This window comes from Vidua chalybeata, chromosome 4 (assembly GCF_026979565.1).
Source record: "Vidua chalybeata isolate OUT-0048 chromosome 4, bVidCha1 merged haplotype, whole genome shotgun sequence".
Taxonomy (NCBI): Eukaryota; Metazoa; Chordata; class Aves; order Passeriformes; family Viduidae; genus Vidua; species Vidua chalybeata.
The window spans coordinates 1,583,704-1,607,756 of record NC_071533.1 but is presented as its reverse complement, the minus strand read 5'-3'; the positions used below and the strand labels follow the sequence as shown (position 1 = coordinate 1,607,756).

Here is a 24,053-nt window from a genome sequence, read left to right as displayed (position 1 = left end):
AATGCATTAGATAGGGTTGAATGCTTCACTCACACACGTACAAATATGCTTGGAATTGGCTTTTTTTGCAGTGGGATAAGACTTCTGTGTTGTTTGTCACTGCACGGGCTGAGGGGATTTGGGTTGGTCATCCTGGAGAAGTGAAGGCTTTGGGGTGACCTAATTGTGGCCTTCCAGTACCTGAGGGGCTCCAAGAAAGATGGAGAGACTTTTTACAAGGGTCTGGAGTGACACGATAAGAGGGAATGGCTTCACACTGACAGAAAGTAGGTTTAAACTGAATATTGGGAACAAATTCTTCCCTGTGAGGGTGGTTGCCCACAGAAGCTGTGGCTGCCCCATGCCTGGAAGTGTTCAAGGCCACTTGTCCCTTCCAACCCAAGCCTTACTGTGATTCTATGATTTGTTCCAACAGGTGGGCTCTTACCTGTTTTGTACTTACTACTCCACAGTGTCAGTGAGGAAAAGGGAAAGAATTGTGGCCTCCTGCATTTTCTGCCTCAGTGGTGATGCTTTTCTGGTGACCCTACCTGTGTGTGCTAAATCTTGAGCAGCAGCAGCAGCCTTGTGGTGTGTCTGAGGTCCAGCCAAAACCCAGACCTAATGGTTTCACTGGATTAGCTTGTTTTAATGAGTGTTCGAAGGAGTGAAAATCCACACGTGCACTCCCAAATGGTTCACAAAAGGGTGCATCAAGGCATAAAAGTGGACGCTCACCTGTGGCTTTGCCCTTGAAACAGCCAAAATGCCCAGAGTGTGGGACCCAAAGTCACCCCTGCCGTGGTGCTGATCACCTGACCTGAAACTGCACAGAGAGATTTTGCTGGATGAAAAGTCGTGGTTGCCATAAAATCTCGTGCACTTGCAGCTGTTTGAGCGAGCTGCCTGCGTGCTCCTGGCTGTAAATTGGATCATTTACACTAATGACGATGGCGTGCTGTCATGGCTCAGTGGGGAAGATTAGTTAATATTCATGCTCACATCTTGGGTACTGACAAAAAAAAAAAAAAAAATCCACTATTCAGAAAAGCCAGGGGTGTCTTCCAGGATAATAGCTGGAGATGTTAACGTGTAGGGTTCAAAACCCCTCAAGTCATGTTCAGTCCTAGTTTGCCTCAGCAGTGCAAGGTGTGCATTAATTAATTACAAGAAAACATTTACTCAGAAAGCAAATGCCATGTTTTCTTTTTCCTCTGTATTTTCCTTCTGAGGTTGCAGTCTGTTTATTTAGGCACCTGCCTCAATAAATCAGAACCGATGTGAGCGCTTGGATTTTCTCTCTTCATAAGGCACTATTAATTTCCTAGTCACATCCTCCTACTGGAAGTGTAATGAGGCCACAGATAGGAACTGCAAGAGGTTTAGCTCCAAACCCTTTCAAACAAACTCATCCAGCAAAATGTCCGTGGTGATTCTGACCTAATCCTCAAAAAGCCATTTTCAGCAGGCTGCGAGCATGTTCTCCACCTGGAATGTGATCAATCTCTCTGCAGCAAAGCCACAAGTTATCTCCCACAGCCTCTCCCTTTTCTGAGCCTTGGCAGAGCAGCGTGGCTGCATTTTTTGGGGGCTAAGCAAGCCGTGTTCCACGGATAGCTGCTCCCAGTTTTCCTATAGCCTGTGTTTATGGATGTGGGTGGGGATGGCAGAGTTTACAGTACACAGCAGTGATATGAGATCCAAACCTTGCCAAAGGCATTTTGGAGTAATTGAAGAGCAGAAATGTATAGAAAGCAGCAGGGAGAGATTTAGGCCGTGTGTGGTCCTCGGTGACTAGGAACCAGGTGGTTCCTTCTCTGTTCCCCTGCTCAGGAATGCACCAGGGATGCCAGAGTGTGGCCTGGCTTAGGTGCTCTCCCTTGGTGACCCTAACAATGACCAGTGCTGCTGCTACCCTCTCTGTGTCCCTCACAGAAACTGAGTGTGCCACTATGGCACAGGGAAAATTATCCTGGAACAGACACCCGATTGGCATAAATGAGAAAAACTTACTGGTAATCTTGGAAACCGAAGCTGTTTCTTGTGAGCTGTGTCCTGGTTACCTAGGAAAAAAAATCTCTCTTTTTTTCTAAATATTCAGCTTCCACTTGGGCACAAAGAGTTGTGGTGAATTGGGGCACTTTATTCCTTTCTCCTGCTGCTAAATTCTTATCTTCAAACTGAAGTTATTTAAATGGAATCTGCAGAGCTGTACAGTTGTGACAAAGAACAGGCTTTTTCCATCTGGGATAAATAGAGCATGTGCTTTGAAATTCTCTTGGGGAAGTATAAGTAGAACATTGAAAATGAAGGTAAGCCTCTGTGCCTTGAAGTCCTGAGGTTGGTCCTGTGAAATCCTAGGGAGCCACGGTAAAAAGGGGGAGTATTTCTCTGCGGGATTTGGGGATGAGGTAATGGCCTTATCGCTGAATTCCGAGGCCTTTCCTGAGGTTTGTTCTGCAGCTGCAACATTTGCCAAGCACGTTTTCCAAACTATACCTACAGAGATGAATTGGGATAGGGAGAAGGTAGGGTGAAATTAGATATTGGAGATTGCATTCCAGGGCAAGAGCTGTTCTGCCTCGGCATTCCACAGTGGTTTTGGCGACGTTGATTCCGTTGGAATTGCTGCAACCTTTCTCTTCTTCACAGGGTGAAGAATTAATTCACTTAGAGGGGAAGTGCTGTCCTGAATGTATGTCCAGCCATAGTGACTGTGTTTACAAAGAACATGCCAAAGCTGTGAGTATCCTTGTACTTTGCAGCAGGGAATAGTGAGTTCTGCTCACAAAGGTTTGCAGGGGGCGGCTCTCCCCCTCTGGTTCTGAGCAGGATATTATTTGCAAGTGTGGCAGAAAAATAATCCATTAATATAGTCTGCAGATTGCTTTTGCAGTTTGCAGAAACACTTGTGTGCATCTGCTGCAGAATTTCAGTTTTCCTTGGTCTCCTCTGTGCAGCTCAATCATTTCCCTTTAATATTTAATATCCCTACTCAGAGGTTTCCTGCACATTTCATAAAGATAGTTGATTTTAATCCCATCAAATAGAAGCTACAGAGCTGGGGCAGTGTGTAGCTTTCTGCCAATGTATCCCACTGATTCTAATCTTTACTGCAACAGGAGCCCATTATCAATATTTTCAAGGAACTTCCCTGTGAAGTTAAAGAGAAAGGGAACACTGATTATCTCGGTTTAAATATTCCAGTAGTGGGCTTGTCATTGCCCTCACACATGAGGGCTGGAGCTGATAGCTGCTCTTTGCCAACACATGTGGGAAATGGGAAATTTATTATTGTGTGGGGCTATTTTTTTAGATGCTGAGCCTTTCTTTGCTCAGATCCCTTTCTCTGCCCCAGGTGAGGTAAAACGCTGAGGTGTGAGTTTTTTTCCAGTTGGTGCTTTCTGAGAGAGGAACTAGCAGGAAAGCTTTGCGAGCATTTAAAACGCCTGCTGTGTCTCTTCTGTGCTGTTTCACCCGGAGATCTCCTCTCTGGCAAACCCGCTCGGTGCCGAGGCTTTCTGAAGCCGTGTTTCTCCTGCAGAACGGGCAGACCTGGGCAGAAGGGCCGTGCCGGGAATGCGAGTGCCGGGACGCGGCGGTGACCTGCTTCCAGCGCTCCTGCCCGCCCTGCCCGCCGGGCAGCCGGCCTCGGGAGGCCAAGGGGGACTGCTGCCCACGCTGCCAGCCAGGTACTGAGCCAGGGCAACCCTTGCCTTCTTCTGGAATCCCCGCAGCCTTCGCTCCCCCTGCACCAATCTTATCTCGTCCCTCGTTTTCAGTTGCTGATTAACCCGTTGCCCTACAATTTAGTTCTTAGATAAGTTTGAGGCTCCCAGTGACTTCCCCTGGTTTAAATGACAGCTTTCATTTGGCCTAAGAGTTTCTCCTCAGGGCTGGTGTTTTAGAAGTGTTTTTCCTTTTTTCTTCCACTGCTTCTTTCTGAATCCCAGCATGAGTTTTGAAGTTTATGGGCTTCTGATTATTACTTGGGAGTGGGAAGAAGAAGGAATGTGCATACACTGTTAATACCACAAGCTCACCTGAGGCTGATTGGCTGCCAGTTAATAATTGTTTGTAAAGACTAGCATAGCCTTGGCTTATATGGTAACTTTGCCTATAAATTCCTTTTTCTCCAGCATATTGTCATTCCCCTGGATTTACATTTTGTGATTGGGAGGCTTTAGCTTTGGGTTGCTCATTCTTTTTGGTAGCTCTTCTTGTTGCAGTCACATAACTTTGGTTTTATCAGGGTGCTCCAGTTAATGCTTTATCTCAGTAAAAAAGAAAATAGCTTCATAGTTTAATTGTGCTGGAGTGCCTGGGCACATTTGCCATCTTCTTGTTTTAAAGCTTGTTATTTGCTGCATGCAAATGGAAATGCAAAGCACTGCAGAAAGAAAAGTGAGGAAAACAGGGTTTGGAAAGTTCTGATGGAATTGGATTTTTGAGAGGGAACAGCATCTGCACAGACTGCTGAGGAAGGGATAGATGAAACAGTATTCTCAGCACCTCTCCCTTCTCCTTATCAAGAATTGCCTCTGTCTGCTGGTTATCCTTGAAACAGTGATCATTTAGCTTCCATCATGGTAGCATTTGGAAAAATCCAGGCTTTGGAGTCATGGAATTGGACATCTAGAGCCAAGCCTGCACTTCTGTGTCCTGAATGGTAACTTACCCAAACCTGCTCTTTTCCCTCTGTGTTTTTTTTCTGTCTTGCAGTGGTGGGGGATGAGAAACAAATGCAAAGTGCAGCCTGCAGCAGTTCGATCTGTGAGCCCAGAACACCAGCCCCTGCTGCATCTGCTTCCATAAAGCCAGCAAAAATTGATTGCTGCTTCTCAGAGATGTGCTGGGGGGAAGCTGGCAGAGAGAACCCACACCTTTTCAGCCAGGGGAAAGCAAAAAATACCCTGGGCATTGCTGTATTTATGTTAAAACCAGCAAATATTCCCTCTCATTGGGAACTTGCAGCTTGGAGCTTCACTGAGAACACTTGGCTGGGAGCAGAGAGGCTTTTTTTTTGTAGCTAGAGAAAAATTGTTCTGTTCTGTATCTCTCCATGTACCTGTGGCCAGGAAGTCCTTCTGTGGTGCTGTGGCATCAAGGTTTTTCTGGAGGGGGAGCAGTCTGCCAGCTGTGCTCTGACCTGGCATGGGCACAGAGTCGTGACTTACTGCAGGGTTTGGCTTTAGGAATCTCAAATTCAGGTTGCTTCGGGCCGTTGATTCCCGGTGACTTAAAATTTTCACTGCTGAGAAACCACGTGGACAGTGAATACCCCTTTTAATCAATTGCCTTGAAAATCTGAGTCTATATAATGGCTTCTCACCTACTGAATAGAGCAATAAAACATTTAGCCTCTTTGATATAATCTAGTATGTAAAAACCCACTCCAAAGCTAACACACCTTGCACCACCCAGGGAAACAAATGGTGAATTTCACTTTGGTTTTGGAGTGGCTTTGTTTTGCTCCTTCCTGGCTGCCAACGCTGCTCTGTGTGTTGCCCCTGTGCCAGGTGAGTGCCACCCAGACTGTGTGAGCTGCTCCCAGGCCTCTGATCACTGTGACTCCTGCCGGGACCCCAGGAAGCGGCTGCAGGACGGGCGCTGCGTGGAGATGTGTGAACGGGGCTTCTACCAGCATGGGGGGGCTTGCTTAGGTAAGTTCTGCAAAGGGTTAGACCTCCTCCTTCTCTGCTGCATGCTGCACTTTTGGCTGTGGGATCCCATGGGGTCATCCTAAAGAGATTGCCGGGCTTTGGCTGGAAAAGCATCGAGGCACGTGCTGTGTTGTAACCCTGAGACTTTGGGAGGTTTCAGGTGGAAGCAGATACAAATTCTTGAACTCTTGAGATAAAATGAGGCAAAGTCGTCTCATTTTGTCAGAGTTGGGGGGGGGTGGTCTTTCTGCATCACAGATTTGGGATTGATTTTTCTTCTCTCTTCTTTCTCCTGGAAGCCTGCAATGAAACCTGCTCAGCCTGCACCAACGGATTTGAGTGCTCCTCGTGCCAGGCACCCCTGCTGCTGAAGGACGGGCAGTGTGTGCCTTCCTGTGGGGAGGGCTACGTCCAGGATCAGCTCCTCTGCACAGGTACCTCGAAGCAAAAGGGGCTGCAGTCCTCTGTGATGGCAAAGCAGCAGGCAGAACTTTACCTGGGCTGTGAGAACCCTCTCTCTTGAGGCATCTGCTGTTGGCATAGGTGTTAATGTTCACCCTAGGGTAAAGGAAGGAGTGAGCTAACAGAGGAACCAAGTCATACAGGATAACACTGATCACTGCTTGGGGAAATATTCGTGACTGTTCCTCAGTGGATCAGTTCTGTTGTGCGATTCTTGGACTTCAGTGCAGACTGCCTGTGCCTGCTCATGCCAGACCTTTCAGCATATGGTACTTTGAGGTGTACAGGAAATTGCTCGGAGGGGTGAGGGGTTGATAGGACTCAGGAAATATTTTTTGGGGAAGTTTCCTGCTTTGTTTTGCCATTCATTCGATCCATACTGTGCGCTCTTCCTGGAAGTGCACTGAGCTCGCTGCTCTCAGGAAGCATTTTTACAAAGTAAATTGGTAATTCTGTAAAACACTGAGATGTGTCTAAATCCTTTATCTTAGCAGTTGGAAAGACTGAGAGTAAGATTGGAAAGTTAGCTTTCTCTTTGATGGAACTATGACAGTGCTTTTATGAGCTTCCCCTGCTCCTTTGAAATACTTTAAACTCTTCCCAAACTGTAAAGCAGCTGCTTTTTCATCATGGCAGTTTAATTGTTTTCTCTAAGATTAACATTTTTCTCATCTTAATGTTGGCCTTTTTAGAAGGCTTCTAATTATTTCTGCAGCTCTGATTCAGCAGGGGGGTGGAACAAGCACTTAACTTCTGAGCCATCACTTTAATTTCTTTGGAACTAACCCTCCTGCTCAGAATTCAATACAGGCTGAGGGCTTTTGGCACATTTCAGGGCAAAGCACTTTAGATGGTAAGTCCAGCTTCCTCTTCTGAAGTGGCTTCCCTTAAAGAGCTGACCACTTGTTTCAGGTTTTGAAAGTCTGAAAAACCTCTGTCCTCCAGCGGCCGCTACAGCCCAGGGCACCATTGCGGATGTATAAACAGACAAGAGAGACCCAGTCCAAAAGAATTTGTAGGCTTAAGTATCAAATAATCTTCTACTTCATTTGGTTTTATTTTATCATTTCCTTTCCACCTGCTCGTGGTGTTTTAATTGGCAGTGCCCGTGCACTGCTGAAGGGGTAGGGAAAGGCTAATGTTTCGTTTTATTGCTGGTTTGTAGATTACTGGTTGTGCACTCCATCCAAATTTGCAGTCACGCATGCTTGTGGCTGAATGTTGCTGGGAAAATTTGTTCCTCTTTCCTCAAGGGAATTAAACCAATTTGCTTTAGTTCTGCCTGGCTGCATTTTCTGCATAAAGTCAAACCAGTAGAGAAAGTCTTACGTGCCAGATGCGGTCCGTAATTCATGGCCATTCACTCTTTTCCTTGTATCCTCTTTTATTTCTGCAAATCTCTGATCAGATTGTCGAGACGGGCCTCAGACTGCTCCAAAAGATTTTCCTCATAATGGTTTTAACATCTACAATAAGCATGTTCCAAAATCACAGAAAGGATGAACTAGACTGTGTTAATTGCTGTAGTTCCAGTAAACTCCCTCTTGAGGAATTTGCTTTGGACTTGAAAGAGACTTAATACCAGGTTTCTTGCTCTACCCTCTTGTTGGAACACTGTTGTCTGCGTTGTGGAAAAGCAAGTGAATTAGCCTTTCCTTTTGTTCCTGTTTTACAACAGCTGGTTTAATTGAGTCTCTTTTGAATTTTTGATTACAGTTGTTTGATCTCTGCCCTATTTGAATCCTACACCAGGGTTGTTTCCTGCCCCCATCCCTCCACTTGCTTTTGTGAAGAATTAAAATCATTAAGAGAAAGTAAAAGTGAGAATAAAAGGTAATAAGTTCAGTTATGTAGCAGTGGATTTAAAGTTCATGGTTGAGTTTGTGTCAGGCAGAGTGGTGGGCTCTCCCTTGGCAGAAACAGAACTCCCCCACCAAAGGCAAAGCAAAGGGAAGCAAAAATAAACTATGTCTGTGTGGTAGAATGGAAGGGCTCGAAGGACTTGCAGTGTTCAATGCTCTCACTGCATTTTTCTAACTAAATTATTTATGTGTTCAGGATTATTCAAAAGCCCAGGCAGAACTGGAGTGTTCCTGCTTTCATCTCCAAAATGCGAATGTTGAAGTGTGTAACTTGACACTAAACAGATGGGGCTCGCTCTGGAGCAAAGCACTTGGATTCCTGCTCCCTACGTGTTGCTCTTCCCTGCTGTCCCTGGGCTGTGGAGGATCCTCCAGGATCCAGGGCTGAGCACAGCTGAGCTGAGCTTGCCCAGCTCCCAGGGAAGAGTGCAGGGCAGGGGTGGCACAGATCCATGGGACCCCAAAGCCCAGCAGTGCCTTCTGTGTTTTTACTGGGATACCACTGGCATTGTCCTCCTGCTGTGTTCAGACCTGGGAGGGTTTCAGGTGTTTGCAGAAGTTTGGTGAGCTGCAAAAGAGCCCCTACAAATCCCAACTGGAAATAGCCACGGGGGGTGGAGTCAGCTTCCTGGCCGTGCAGTCACTTCTGTTGATTTATTTTCACACAGCCACTTGGTTGCTGCAGGCAAAGATGTTTGAGCTGACAGTGGCTCATGGAATGCTTCCATTTTCCCCCTGTTCTTTCTGTGGAGCTGGTGACTGGCTGTTTGGGTGAGGAGCAGCTGCTGAGCCTGGCAATGATCCAGTGCTGAAGGAGCCAGGGATTCTGGAGTCAGGGTGTGTAATCACAGAATCAGGGAATCACAGAATGGTTTGAGTTGGAAGAGACTGTAAAGATTATCGTGTTCCAACTCCTCTGCTGTGGACACTTTCCACTATCCCGGGTTGCTCAGAGCTCCATCCAATCTGGTCTTAAATACTTCCAGGGATGGGGCAGCCACAGCTTCTCTGGGCAGCCTGTGCCAGGGCCTCATCCCCTCACAGGGCTTTGCCAAGGGCCAGCAAGAGCCAACTGGTAGCTGTTTAAAAACACAGTCAGGCTGCCAGCAGGAAAAGCGTCTCTTGGAAAGGAGCTGCACCTCTAGGGAGGAATTGAGAACTTTGCAAATGACTGGGAATGTTCAGATGTGCTGACATACTGAGGCAGGTGAACAGGCAGGGGTCCCAGCTGTGCTGTGGGAAGTCTGCAATTAAAGGATCCGAGTCCTGGCACCCTCTCTTTCAAAAACACATTGAAAGTTAGAGTGAGCTCAGAGAGGAGCAACACAGTCAGGTTGGAAGGTGAAGCGAGGACATTTCACTGCTTAGAAATTTACAGCATGAACTCATACTCTGCTGTTAAATTTTGAGTGTAGACGTGCCCTGAGAAATCATCCAAGCTGGAATGAAATACAGTTTTTTTTTATCAGCAAGGGAAATTATTGACTGGAGCAGGAAACTGTGCAGAAGCTCTCCCTTGGGATGGGATGGTTGGTGTTTGTTGTGTTGGGATTGTGAGGGGAAGATCCTATCCAGTAGAGGATGCCCAGGCAGGGTCCTTTTGAGACACCTCTCACATTGGGGTGTTCAGCAACCAGAGGAGCCACAGCATTCTGGAATGATTGGAAAAGAGGTGGAGGGAAAGAACATGCAGGAGGGTGAGAAGGGGGAGAGCAAACAGCTAATCAAGACAAAAAAAGGGAAAACAGACCAAGGTGGAAGTGTGGAGAAGGAGCATCCAGAACGCCCAAGGACCATGTACTGGGCATGAGCTCCAATGTCCTGTGTCTTGCCCCCTGAAGACTCCCTGTTCTAACCCCAGCTGTTCAGTTCCCTGTGTGTGAGATGGAGCTGATAGCTCTTCCCTGCCTTGGGCAGCAGGGAAGTCTCCTGGGATGGGGTGTTATGCCCCTCTGTGCCGTATGACTCATGTATAATGTGCTGTCAGTTCTGTGGATGAGCTGCTGCTGTGCCTGCAGGTTCCTGCATTGCTCTGATGCTGCTCACAGATGAGTTTTTCTTGGGTGGCTGCAACTTCAGACGTGTTGGCAGGGTAAACAACAAGAAGTTCCCTTTTCTCCCACCTGCCACAGACTGGGAGCACAAGCATATACCTGCCTTATTGTGAAATAATGAACTGAAGAACATCTTTGGAACTTATTTGGGTGTAATTGAAAGAAAAAAAAAAAAACCAAAAAAACCCTTGACAGCTATAAGAACTGTAATTTGCACCGTTCCTGCAACGCTGGTAGCACAGGATTTGATAGGAGTCTGTGTCCCATATTTTCCCCAGGAATTACTCAGGCTGAGCATGTGAGGGTTCCTGATAAGTCAGTTCCTTCTGCACCTGGAAGGACAAGAGGAGTTGTTTCTAGAAGCAGCCTGGCTTTTTTTTCGTTCTGCCAAACCTTGATTGCAGCCCTGCAGCACAGTTCTGTGTTTGTGCCTGGAGCTGGGTTACTGTCAGCAGGATGTGGGTTTTAAGTAGCCTGTGATGGGATTTCTTCCTAGTTCCCTTTTTGCTCCAGGGACTTTACAGTGTTCCCAACACTCCTCCTGGGCTGATAACAGCTACAGTAACTACAGTAACTGCTCTGGTCTGTGCTGCTGCCACATTCCACATGCAAAACACAGCTGGAATTTGTCCTGCCGGCATGGCTTGGATGAAAGATTCCAACCTAAGAGCAGCAGCGGGTTGTGTTTGTTATTTTTCATCTTCTGTAGCAGTGAAAGCCTGAGCAAAGCTGCGAAGAAGCGCAGCGGTGCAGCCCCTTTGCTGTCGAGAGCTGGTTGGAAGCGGCTTGTTGGCTAATCCTACACTTTTCTCCCCTGCAGCCTGTCACGAGTCCTGCTCCTCGTGCTGGGGAGCTGCTGAGAACCACTGCCTGTCCTGCAAGGACCCATCCTACGTGCTCCAAGCTGGGCTCTGCCTGGCCAGCTGTGGCCAGGGGTTCTACCCAAGGGATGGCGTCTGCACTGGTAAATACCTGTGAGAGGAATGCTCTGCACAAGAGCAGGAATCAATATTTCATTTCGCCGTGCAGCAGCTGGGACTTGATTCATGTCTGACAAGCCAGCTGCGCCCTGAGCATTCATAGGGAATGAGGGAAGCTGCTGTTTGTTTGTGAGATTATTAATTCATTTACACTAATCAGATGCTGAAAGGTTTGAGGGTTTTTTCCTCGCCGAGCAGCTTGAAAAGCTGGGCTGTTTCTGAGGGCTTGACAAATCCATTTGTCTGCGGAAAGAAAAAATGGCCTTTGCCAGCAGGTTTCTGTAAATTTAATTATAATTCAGCATCACAGTATTATAATACCTGCACAGCAGATGTGCCTTGGGAACTGGGAAGGTTTGCTGGGAAAAAGGGAGAAGAGGTGGCTAGAGGGAATTAAAAGACCTAAGTCAAACAGATCCGGAAGGGGGAAAAAAAATCTCAAATAAGGAATCTCACCACATGCATTCCAGTCTAGCCTGGATTGCTGTTGGCAGCCACCTCTAGCTGCTTGGGAGGACTATCCATGGTCAGTCAGGGCTTGTTGGGCTTCAGGTGTGCAGCTCACACAGGTGTGTCTGGGCCACAGCTCGCTAGAGAGAGCTTAAAAGCTGGAACCTGGTGGCAAAATTGTTGCTATTTGTGCTTATGCTGGATGACCACGTTCCCCTTCATTTTGGTCAGTGTCTGTACCAGGCAGCTTTATTCACCTATGTTTTAAGTGTGCAGGCTTGAAATCTAATAACTGAAAATAATTTAAGCTGAAAAGGAAATTTAACTTAAGTTTGGAATTTTTACTGCCAGTGGTTTCTCGAAACCCCATAGCTGTTCCTTGAAACCTCTGAGAGTCAGACCTTTCACCTCCTAGCAAAAACCATGCATTTTGATACCCAGCTGGAGAGCTGCTTTGTCTAGTGAAAAGAAACAGAATTTGGTTAAGCAAAATGTTTGACTCTTCTAAATATCCAGCAGCGTATTGCCTTAGGGAAGCCAGAGTTCCATGGTGCTCTTGGACAACAGGTCAGTTCAGCTCAGAGCTGATTGCCTGGGATAATATGCACCACCAGAATTGATAAGAAAAATTATCATGCTTGATTTTAGCTTCATTTTCCCACTTAGAAGAAAAGGGGGAGGGGGGAGATAACCATTCTTTGAAATCACCTTTTCCCCCCTTCCTTCCTGAACAGTCTGGTAACTGCTGCTTGCTGTACACTGCCGTGTAAAAATTTATGGGGTGGTTTCCATTCAAGGGGAGGGGTTGATGGCTCTGCTGTTCTTCCCTAATTGAGTGCCTGTCATTAATGAGCTGTTCTCATGGCAGCTTGTGGCCAGTTCTGTGAGAGGTGCTCTCCAGAGGCAGCCAGGTGTGTGAGCTGTGCTGCAGGGAAGCTGCTGCACCAGGGGAAGTGCCTCCCTCAGTGCCCACACGGACATTTCCCGAGCGGCAGCGGAAGGTGCACAGGTAAGAGGGGTTTTTTTGCATGACCCTTTCCTAGGCTCTCAGGGCACCCTCCTCGTGTTGTCTGCTCTTCCCCAGACGTGGGGAGGGAGTTTTGAGAGCACAGAAATGGGAGGGGGGGGACAGGGATTTTTTTAATTGTTGTGTTCTTTGGTTCACTTGTGATGGATTGTTTCAAATGACCTCTTTTCCTTGCCAAACATGCTGAGCTACACATTCAAAACATCGTGTGAGCGGGAGTTATTACTGGTAGTACTTATTAATACATGGGAACTTCTGCACTCATTAGTTCACCTAGCTGAGTCTCATTCCAGCTGGGAGTTTTCTACAGCTGGAGAAGGCTGTAGTCAGCAACACCACTCTGAAGGAGTAAAAATGGGATGGTTCAGCTCTGTGTGCTCTGTTTCTCTATCAGCTTGTCACGCTTCGTGCTCCACGTGCGAGGGACCTCTGGCCACTCACTGCACCTCCTGTTCCTTCCCTCTGGCACTGCGCCAGGGCCAGTGCCTGGAGAGCTGCGGAGAGGGCTTTTACCAGGATCACAACATCTGCAAGGGTAAGCTCCGTGCCTGGGAAAACTTCCCCAGCTGCTGTAAACCAGGTGTTGTTTTTCCTTTATCCTATGCTGAACCAGTCAATGCTTAATTCCTGCCTTTCCTGCTGATTGTTTTCTGCTTTGAGAAAAAGTGAAGTTTCCCTCATACTTTCACACCTCCAGGATTTAGTGATTTCTGGGACTTTTTTTGTCCTTCTCTGTGCACACTGATGAAATAAATGTACACTGCTCCCAGGTTTTTCTCAGCACGAGTTAAGAGGTGGGTGAAATTCCACATACACCTGGTATGAAATTCCACATATACCTCATATGAAATTCCACATATTCATGGTATGAAATTCCACACACATCTGGCAGATTTGCAAAGGCTGAGGTCATCTTTGCAGCAGTGGGAAAAGCGAAAATTAGAAAGGTAAATTTCTGCTTCGTGTGAGCCCTTCACACAAAGGGCTTTTCTTCTGTCATTTCTTGCTGTCCCTCCTAATGAGATTGAGCTCACCTTTGCAGCTCCAGAAATTAAAGGAGAATTGGCTGCCTGTGGCACAGGGCTGCAGTTTTTTTATTTGTTCACCAGCTTTACTTGGGAAAAGAGCCGCTCCTTGGGGGCGGGAGGAACGATGTCAAAGAATTTTTCTAAAATCCCTGCTCTTTTGTAGAGAGCAGGACCAGATGCTGTTGGGTCTTGTTTGTTGGGTCTCTAGAAGGCTGTCCCTTGTCCTTCTCCCTGGGAAAGCTGTGGCTCTGATGGCTCTCTCCCCCTGTGCCCAGGTTGCCACCCGTCCTGCCGCTCCTGTGCTGGCCCGGGGGCCGCGCAGTGCCTGCGGTGCCAGGCGCCCGAGGATGTCCTGCAGCCTCACCCGCCCGGGGAAGGAGCTCTCCAAGGCCTTTGCCTCCCCTTCTGCCCATCCCATTTCCATGTGGATAGCACAGGAGTCTGCAGAGGTGAGATGAGCTGTTCAGAGCCCTGGGTTTTGGGTGTTTGGGGGAGCTTGTACCACATTTGATTTGTGCAGCCTTGTGCTTGCCTCGTGACTGCCATGAGCGTTTGAACTCTGTAACTTTCAAAATGGCATATCCTAGTGCTTTTGAGGGAAAATGTAATCTACGTAAGACTCATGGCTGAAAGACTCAGGTACTTTGTTTTTAAATGCCTGTGTTCAAGCTCAGCTCCTTCCCATTGAAGCTGAGTACGTGATTTTTAGCACTGACGTACTTTGAAGCAGGATCAACCCTTAAATCCTTTTCAAAAAAGACTGAGCTTTCTCCTTCTTAGCCCTTGGAGCAGGTCAAGACATCCCACAGCAGTCTTTTCTTTTGAGGAAGCTCTTCTGCTACATGCCCTGCAGCACACCTGCCATCCCTGCTCCTGAAATACCAACTAGGAAGCAGTTCCATGAAGGCTAGAGCTTGGAAAAGTGGGCACTGTGATGTTTGAATATATGTGGTTTCCTACCAGTCAGAGAGATGGTGACTGAAGTAAAATAGTAGTAATAACAATGTTAACCACACTACTGGTGGCTATTTCTTCCTGTTGGGAAAAAAACTATCTTTTAAAAGTGGACATAATTTAAAATCCAGTTATTTTTATTTTATAGCCGGTGCTTTGAAAAGCAAACCCACGACATTGCACAGAACAGAACCACGTTTTTATGTAGGGCAAAATGCTGGTTTTGTAGAGTCATAGAATGGCCTGGGTTGGAAGGGACCTTAAAGATCTCCCTGGCTGCCAGCTATGGGTAGTTGTCTAAATTACTTTATTTCATTCCATTTCCTCTGTCCAGCTCTGTGTCTTATCTCCCCAGAGTCCAGAGGTCTGCGTTCAACTCACACAGTGGAACCTGTGGCCTCCAGCCACTCCAATAAGTATGAGGTTTTTGGCTAGTGAGTTTATGTGTTTATTTAATCAGATGGCTTAGCTGAAGATGGTTTGGTTTAGGGCCAGTGCCAGGAAGGAAGTGCAGTTTTTAACTACACTCCTCCTTCTTGCTGGGCCATCCTTGTGATGAGCGTTTGTTTCAGGTGGCCAGTCCACCTCTGTGGGTGTTTGCTCCAGAATGGATGATGATAACTGTGCAGTGACTCCTGCCTGGAGTAACTGCAGGGTGATGCCAGAAGGTGACTTCAGCAGCTGGTAAATTTGCAGAACCCCGGAGCTCTTCCAGGGAGGACAACAGCATCACATGGTGCTGGGCAGCTTTGCATTTCAGTAATGAACTGCGTGGGTGCAAAGAAATATTAACCATGCAGCTGTCTCTGCTTGCTCCTTATCTCCAGGAACTGCTCTCTACTTTGCACTGCTTCCTACCTCTCACAAGCAGAGGATCCTCTAAAGGAAAAATACCTTCCTGTCATCCTTGAGAAGAAAGCAATCTGGCCACATTTTGAGGCAGTAACGAGCGAAATAAGCCAGAATTAATGTGGCTTTCTGTGCGTTGTTGTCTTCCCCTTTGCTGCAGAGTGCCACTCCTCCTGTGCAGGCTGCGTGGGGAATTCTTCCCAGGACTGCACGGCTTGCCCGGCTCCTCACGTGCTGCTGGAGGGCAGGTGCCTCCCCTCGTGTCCCGAGGGGCTCTTCAGCCACAGGGACCACTGCTCCCGTGAGTGCACCTGCAGCTTGCCCCGCTGCATCTCATTCCATGCCCCGGGGTGCATTTCCCAGTGTAATTAGAGATGCTGCCTGATTTCTATGGAGCTGTTTAAGTATTATCAGGGGAGAATAGGATAGTCCAATTTCAGGGAATGGAATCTCCTCCTAATGGGAGAGAAATGGGCACTTGGAATCATAAATTACGCTCAGTTTTGCTCCTTGGCACTGTTTCCCTGAAGATATTCTGTGCTTGATTTCAGGATGGTGTTCCTAGCTTGTGTGCTGTGGAAAAAAAACTCCTTAATGGACAGTGCTGAGAAATAAAATGCTTTTATTAGGAAAAGCCTCAGATTTAGAGAGAAAAACCTTTCCTAAAAAGCCCATTGCTCTATTTATTCAATTTATTCAGCCAAGGAACAACTCTATAAATAGATTTATTTGGCAGGCCATTGTAAAGATTCATCAGTTCTGAGGTGTGCACTGCCACCTTAGAGCTGAGGTAACTGCTGAGTGCTGCTTTACGTGGTTTCAGGCTTATAAAAATGTCTTAGAAACAAAATTTCAGTGTCAGGAAAGTGGCATCTTGCAAGCTGTGTCCTTTTATTCCTAAAGAGCTTTGAAAGTAGTTTTTAAGAATTTTTTTTTCCTGACTGGTAGCTGTAGTATTTTTATCTACCTCAGATCTGCAGCATGGGAATCAGACATCTGTCATTAAAGCTGGAAGGATACAAAAGCAGCCCATGAAATATTTTTGAGCTCTCTCAAGCCACTTTCTCTGCCATGTCTTTGTTGAGTTTTGGCAGGCAGAAGTGGCTAATGAGCTGGCAGGGCATTCCTGCTTCAGAGGTTTCTGTTTGGGAGGGCTTGCTGGAGAAACCATTCCCCAGTTTTCCTCTCATGCATATCAAGCTCCACAATGGTGTTCATACAGTCCCAAGAGAAGTTTAATTTATCTCCCCTGTGCATCCCACTCTGTTTTTTTATATGCACAAGCATATGCTGGAGGGAGGAATAACAGGGCAAATCTCTCTGTCTCTTTTATATTGTGTCTAGATCTATACCTTGATTAATGCAGGGAACAAATCACATTTCTTAAACTGGCAACCCATTCCTCATCTTGTTTCTTCAAAATGAGTATGTAAGAGCCTTCCAAACCACAACCCCCCAGTCCCTGGTGCCATTAGACCATCTTCTGCCCATGTTTTGTAGGAGTAGATGATGGTGGGAGCTGGTTTTTTGGGGAGGGAGGGGGAGAGTGTGAGCCAGGAGCATAACCAGGAGTGTTGATTTTCTCCCTCAGCCTGCCATCCATCCTGCAAGACATGCCACGGCCCCTCTGCTTGGGAATGCTCAACCTGCCACCCCCATGCCACTCTGGATGGTGGGAAGTGCAGGACAGGCTGCAAGGAGGAGCAGTACCTCAACCTGGTGGGCTACTGTGTGGGTGAGTAAGGGGAGCTGCTGGGGGATGAGCTGACTGTGCCATTGAACTGCTGCTTCACACTGCCAGGAACGCTGCTTGGGTCCTGCTCAGAGCTTCAGGAAAAGGAGCTAGGTTACAATTTGGGATCCAGAGAAGTAGTTTATGGGGCCCTAAAGAAAAGCTGGCACAGCAAGCGTTGCTGTGTGCATTTTTGGGAGGTGATAGCATTTCTGGATGGGGGTTGTGCTGTGTGGGTGCTCAGTGCCTGCACTTAAGCCCATCATCTGAAACCACTGATTGCATTTATCTGTTTAAAAAGAAAAATCGCTTTTAATCCATCACACAGACACGTATAAACCTATCCTGGGAACTGCTCCAACTATTTCTGAGCTTTATCAAGCCATTTTTTTTTCTTTATCAAAAAAAGCTACGGTGTGTGAGGCTTAATCCAGGCTGAACAGTTCCAAATGAGATAAGGAATCCTAAGAAAAGGGAAAAATGCATTAGAAGTAATAAATATATCCATCGAGAGGCTATTGTTCTCAGTTTAATATGATTTCCCTTCACAGAGCCTTTTCTTTGCCAAACATCTATGTCCTGGACGTTCTTTAATGAAAGACTTGTTTCTTTGCTCTCCACAGCTTAATTCTATGAAGCATTTCTTCATCTCCCTTTTAAACAACAGTGATTGTTTTGTCTGCAGAGACAAAAAGAGCAGGGAAAGAAAGTGTGTGAGGAGTAGGAAAATATCCTGAAAGTACTGTACAGCTCCTTAGGAATTTGGGTTGGGGAATCAAGATAGAGTCAGATGAGTACAAACTGGAAATAATTCAGCATTTCAGTGTAAAGAGGTGTCTCTGTCCTGTACAATTTCAGGGGATACAGTGGTACTCAGTAATGTCCTGGCACCTCAGAGCTCTGTACCCTGTATTTCTTCCACCTTACTTCCCCATTAATTTGCATTGTGCTTCCTGTGAAAGAAGTGCCATGGAAAAGTGGCCTTCCCCTGTGAATTGTGTTGGGAAAACCTTAGTACCATTTATCACCAGTCAGGACTCTTTCTGAGGAGGGTTTATTCTTTGATTATCCCTTTGCTTGGTGTCACGGACCAGTTCTCCTGCTCCCAAATCCCAGTGATCAGGGAGCTGCCACAGGAACTGGAATCTCACAGGAGCTGGAAGCAGTGTGGAGGGCATTCTTCGTGGCATGGGAACCCTCAGTGTCCAGATGTTTCTTTGTCCCACTGAAGCTGTTAGAAGTCTTGCAGAGGAACATAACTGAGGTTTTTCACCTTGACAAAAAAGTTGTGCTTTGGCCCCAGATCTGCAGTCTGAAGCGTGTTGCTCTTTGTGCTAAATTTATGTGTGGTGTTTAAGCAAAGCATGTTTGTGGCCAGTTCTCCTGGAGGTAAAGGGCTCCACATCCAGGTTGTTAAGTTTCACTCGTTCTTCTCATTCAGCTCTGATTGAAATGCTGAATTTGCCCTTGCAAGTTATTAATTATCAGTTAAAGAGCAGCTGTCCCATAAAAGAGAACATTAAAACTCCTGACACTCTCATAAGATATGATTTACATCAGAATCTAACAAAGCTTTTTTCCTTCGCCTCCCAAAGCAATATATTTTTACAATTATCTTCCCATTTATCTTTAATTCCCGACCCTGCAGGCAGAATTGTGTTATGGCTTATAGGGCCTGCTGTGCATCACAGTCACCTGCCATACTTTATGGACCTGGAGGGGGAAATCTTTCACAGAGGCTGGAGAAAAGCAACTGTCACTCCAAACCATTGCCTGGGAATTAATGATGTTATTGTGCATGTTACCTGAATGAGGATTGGAACATTTGCCTTGTTAATAGGGAAAAAAAAAGGTCTTGTTTTCAGCAGTTAATCAAATAAGCACTTCACATTTAAGCAGAAGGAAGATAAAATGTCCTCAACTTTCAGAAAATCAATGAGTCTCTGAGCTCTGTTTTGGGCACACAGAATTTGTGCCAGTTCTTCCCTGAGAGTGCTCAATTGATTAATTTTATTGTATAGTCCAAATGTACAGGAATGTGCTTGAGACTTGAGCCATCCCCTGTTGTGTCTCACAGCTTCTGTGGTGTTTGTTTTCACAGTTTGAAAACACTCTGTGATTTCCCTCTCCCTCTAGTCCAGCTCAGCTTCAGCTTCAGGAAACTTTGCAATCACCACTCTAAAAACCCCAACCGCTGCTGAAAGCCTTGTCCTGCCCTCGCTTTTCTGATCTGAAGTTTCCCTGTTGATCTGGAAGCTTCTCTGTTGATCTTTTCCTGACCGCATGGAAGGGCAGTTAGGGGCTGGTGTGGAAGGAAACTGTGAACACCAACTGATGGGAATCCCCTGTAGTCTGGTCTTAACTCCAGCTGCAAGGGATCTCCCAGTCCCTGTGTTCCACAGGCCCTTGCTTTCTTAGGCTGTGTGCAATTGGGAAAATGTTCAAAGCTAAACCAGAAGAGCTCGCTCAGGAGGGGGCCTGTAAGAAGCTTTGCTGCCTTGCTCTTAAAACTCCAGAAGGGACACACTGACAACGAGACATATACTCAGTTCCTTGTAAAAGTGATGAGCTGTTGCTGTCTGTTTAGAGAGACATTGATATCACCACGGAGAGCTGGAGCAAGAGGGGCTTAGCTCCACTCACTCACTGGCATGCAGCCTCCTACAGGACCAGCAGCTGAGCTGCCAGTGGAGGGAAAATCCTTTCCCTGCTTTGGTCTGGGCTCCTTTGTGCCAGGAACCTTCCAGCTGGATCTCTCACCTCACACTGCCTGGGGAAGCTCTCACAGAGCAGGAAGATCCCTGCAAACGTGGTTGCACTTCACCAGAAATTCTCTTGGCTTGTTTCAGTGACAGGTTCCCTCTCAGGTCTTGGAAAAGAGAGACAAGAAAAACATTCCAACAACCAAAACAAGCCAAAAATCCTGGTCAGTGTTGCATAGCCTTTTAAACCAACCACACTGACGTGCTTTCTGGAATTACTGTAAGACCAGAGACTTTTTTGCACGTTGAGGTGCCGATGAAGTGTGTGGTGTTTGCAGTGCTGATTTTAAGTCGTGCTCTGTTGTAAACCTCAGGTCTTACCTTCGAGCACAGCACAAAACTTGCATCAGGAAATACTTTCCTGGAGAGCCCTTAAGAGGGGTGATGTGTTTAAACAATATATGCTTAGCAAGTGGTGGTGCTGAGAGGCAGAAATGCCACTGGTTTCCTTTGTGAGCATTCACAAACACTTCAGACATGGTTTTGTCTCCCCAAAACCCTCTTTTATCTTAGAACAATCTGTAACAGATAATTTCTGTATAGGAAGGGCACCATTTTCTTGCTTTATTTGCTAAGAGAAAGCTTAAGAGGCTGTGGAAGTCAAGTAACTCTGGAAATCCATGTAAGTATTTCCATTCTACTTTGCAATGGAAGCAGCTTTATAGGAAGATCTGTGATAGGGAAGGTGATGGGGGTTGTTTTTGCATGGAGGTGAAGAAGGAGGAAATCAGAGCCTGCTGGAAGGGGAGCAGGAGAACATTTTTCTTGGCGAGTGGGAGGAAAGTCAGCAGTCTCAGAAAGATGAGGAGGGAGGCATTGGGACTACAAGCAGAGTGGTAGCAGAATTCCTAAGAATCCAGTTTGCATACTGGAAGAGGTCTAAGGGAATTAACTAACTTGTGTGGTACTGACCTGCAGCCAGCTGGGGATGTGAAGGCTCAAGAAAACCCAAATCCCACAGGCTGTGCCCACTGGCTGAGCTGGAGGCAGGATTGACAGGGAGAAGGCAGAAGCAGGAGACAAATAGGGCTGGGGGGTGTGACTGAGAAGCACAAGGAAAACATCCCCCTTCTGTTAGAACTGGCTTCAAAGGGAGCCTGCTGTGAAAAAGTGAAATAATCTCTCCCTAAACAAAGCCCTTCAGTTCTTCCCTCGCTCTCTCTCTCACTCCCCAATGTCCCTGAAATTCACCATGAGCGGCAGCCCTGGGTTTTTTGTTGGTGTTGTGTGTGCTTTGATCTCCAGCCTTGCAAAGGAACAAGAGAGTGATGGGGCTGATTCATCCTAAAACAGTAACTGAGAAAACTCTTTCCACTCACAGGAGCGAAAATAGAGGCTTGTGAAGAGCAAACTCTGCTGCAGCAGCACCGAGTTTTGTAGATACTTGGATTTTTAAATGTTAGTTTAGATTTTAGCAGAAAATCTAGGTTTTCTACTGTAGATAGTGACTGTGTGGATACCCTACATGTTCTCAGCCTCCTCTTCATGCTCTGTTTATGAAACCTTTTGAGCAGATTTGTCACTCATTATACCCTGCCAAAGCTCTTTATTAGAGACCAGTGGCTCCAGCAAGAGATTTAACTGGAGTATTATTTTAGCAGTAAGGAGAGTCAACATATTACCAGGTAAATGTGGAAGTACAAAAAACTGGTTGGATTTATGTTTCTTTTATTGGGTATAAGTACGTAAAACTCGTCACCCCACCTCCAGCCCATACAAATCACAAGTACTCAGAGCCTTTGGGATGATCTCATATCCTTGCTCCCTGAGGTGGGCTGCATGTGATCCTTCCTGGCTCCAAGAACTCCACCTCTGTACCCCAACTCTGGCTGGTCATTTCCCAGCTCCAAGGCTGAGAGCAGGGGGCACAAACTCAATGGGTTCTATACCCTGCAAAAGCAGGAGGTGAAGGGGGCAGCTCTGTAAGAAGCTTGGATCCCTGCCTGCAGTCAGGACTGGATCAATTTCTGGGCTCCTGCAGCAGTGTGGGGTGAGAATCACCTGTGTGTGACATGCAGGAGATGTCAGCTGGGGCCAGGCTCCTGTAGCTATGGATGCAGAACTCCTCCAGGCTCCCATGTGAGCCTGTGTTCAGCTTGTAAATCTAGATTGCCTGACAATCTGTAGTAATGCTGTCACACGAGACAAAAGACAGAAAGGTGAACCTGCAGCAGAAATCTGGCAAATCAAGCCTCATTGTTACATATCTTTCAAGACAGTCGTCATTTCCTTTATAATTTTCTCGATTACCATAATGAGGATTAATTTGGCTTCCAGGCTGCCTTACACTGCACCTTTGTGCACACAAAAGGCTTGTTGTCAAACCTTGTGAAGCACCTAAGTTCAGGTAGAGGTCAGGAGACGCAAGCTTGTGTCCTGCTGGGGAAAAATGGAAAAAGGAAAAGGTTTTGAGGCACTCTGATGCCACTCTTGGCCTGGCTTTGAAGGCTGCTGTGGCTGTTTCAGAGTGTGGATGTCTCGTTTGTGTGAGCAAATGTGAGCAGCAGGAACTACAGGAGAAGGTCATACAGCTGTACAGGTTCTGCTCCTCGTTTTGCCATGGTGGGAGCAGAGCGAGGTGAGTGCCTGAGGCCTCCAGCGGAGCTAAAGAGGAGCCTGTAGGCAGAGGCACTCAAAGTCAGAGAAAGGTCTTGGGAAGCAAAGGGCTTTAAGCTGCCTTTGTGCAAAGCTTTCCCAAGCTCACTTAAGGATGGCAAAGAGGATGCTTGAATGGGGCAGGAGGGATGCAGGGGGAAAGTGACAACCTTGTGGTGCTCGGGAAGAGCACAAGATGAGGCGGAGGCGGGAGTTTCGGGTAGCGGGATTTGCTCTCCAAGTTCCATCCCTACTGCCCTCCTGCAGTTCTCAGCTACGCTCTGTGCTGTCCCTCTGTGCTCAGCGTCCCTTGTTGCCTCTAGACTGCCACCCCCTGTGCCAGCAGTGCGTGGCCAACCTGCGGGACAGCGGCAGCGTGTGCCTGAAGTGCCAGCACGCCCGGCACCTGCTCCTGGGGGATCGCTGCCTGCCGGACTGCCCGCCGGGACACTACGCCGAGCACGGCGCCTGCAAACGTGAGTGCCTCCTGCAGACACCTCGGGGAGCTGCAAAGAGCTGCCTGCACCCTTGGGACAACTTCCACGAAGTGGTTCCTGCCCAGGAGAGAAGCTTTGTCCACCTGGCAGGACGCTGCACTGGGTTTTCATGCTGGTAGGAGTTTCTCAGGATGTTTTGCAGCCTGAGGTGGAACATCACCCTTATTAAGGTCTGTTACTGAGGCTTGTGTTGCTGCAATAATGGCCCAGGAGGTGATGGCTTGTAGCAGGTCCCAGAACAGAAAGTCAATTCAGCTTTTTAGGCTGGTGCAATGGATGCAGCAACCAGGCCACATTTTATTTTCTAATGTGCCCCTGCACGTCCTCCACTTTTTGTTGTTGATGTGGTTTCACATTCCAGTCATTGTCTGAGCTGCTTTCTACTCCCTGGGCTCTTAGAAGGAAGCAGGTTCCTTTTCTTGTTCTGTGCCTAGCAGGGACATGGTAAAGCTCAAAGCTGAGCAATGGTATTGCACTTTAGTTTTAGAGAAAGGAACCAAGACCAGAAATTCAGCACAGTGTAGATGCTCCTTTTGCAGGAAGTGGCATTTCCTAATCTAGTTTAGGGTGGGTAATATTTCAAAGCTTCTCTCCACCATTCTGGGAGCTGTGTGTTTGTTTACCTGTTTTTGACAAATGAGATCTCAGAGCTATGAAACATACTCTGTGTCACTTGATTGGAAAGGCCCCTGAGAGAGACAGAGAGGTTTTGCCTTCCTGGAAATGAAAGCCTAGGGATAACATTTCTTCCCTTTGGTTTAAAGATTTGATTTAAAAGGAGTTGTGCATTTTTCAGACTATGTCAAAGCCTGTAGGACATTTTGTTCTGCCTGTTAAGATCCCCAGCACAACTCAGTGTGGTTGCTTCTGATTCTTTTGCCCACTCTCACTCATGATTAATTTTCCACCTATCATGATAGGTGTAATGATGGCATCAATCTTTAGGTAAAGGCCTGTCAAGAAGTAAAACAGACTAATCATTTTGTATCTAACCTCTCTGGAGAAAGTAATAGGGTACATTGGCCTCAGCCCCTGTGATACTTTAAATCTCTTTGGTCAGACTAAGAAATGAGCCCAAAAAGTCATGAGGGAAGTGGGGAGAGGGTGCATGGAGATAATCTGGTCTCCATCAGTGCAACTCCTACTGAAGGGATGGATG

General features: G+C 46.8%; 1 protein-coding gene across 1 annotated transcript in view; it reads left to right on the top strand.

Annotated features, from left to right (window-relative positions):
* Positions 1-24,053, top strand: part of FRAS1 (Fraser extracellular matrix complex subunit 1) — a 105,470-nt gene that overhangs the window by 39,333 nt on the left and 42,084 nt on the right. Inside the window, exons 10-20 of the mRNA XM_053940472.1 lie at positions 2,632-2,721; positions 3,524-3,671; positions 5,499-5,642; positions 5,942-6,076; positions 10,841-10,984; positions 12,319-12,459; positions 12,872-13,012; positions 13,781-13,954; positions 15,469-15,609; positions 16,900-17,043; positions 22,721-22,873. Coding sequence (XP_053796447.1) covers positions 2,632-2,721; positions 3,524-3,671; positions 5,499-5,642; positions 5,942-6,076; positions 10,841-10,984; positions 12,319-12,459; positions 12,872-13,012; positions 13,781-13,954; positions 15,469-15,609; positions 16,900-17,043; positions 22,721-22,873 — 1,555 coding nt within the window. The remainder of the gene's footprint in view (positions 1-2,631; positions 2,722-3,523; positions 3,672-5,498; positions 5,643-5,941; positions 6,077-10,840; positions 10,985-12,318; positions 12,460-12,871; positions 13,013-13,780; positions 13,955-15,468; positions 15,610-16,899; positions 17,044-22,720; positions 22,874-24,053) is intronic.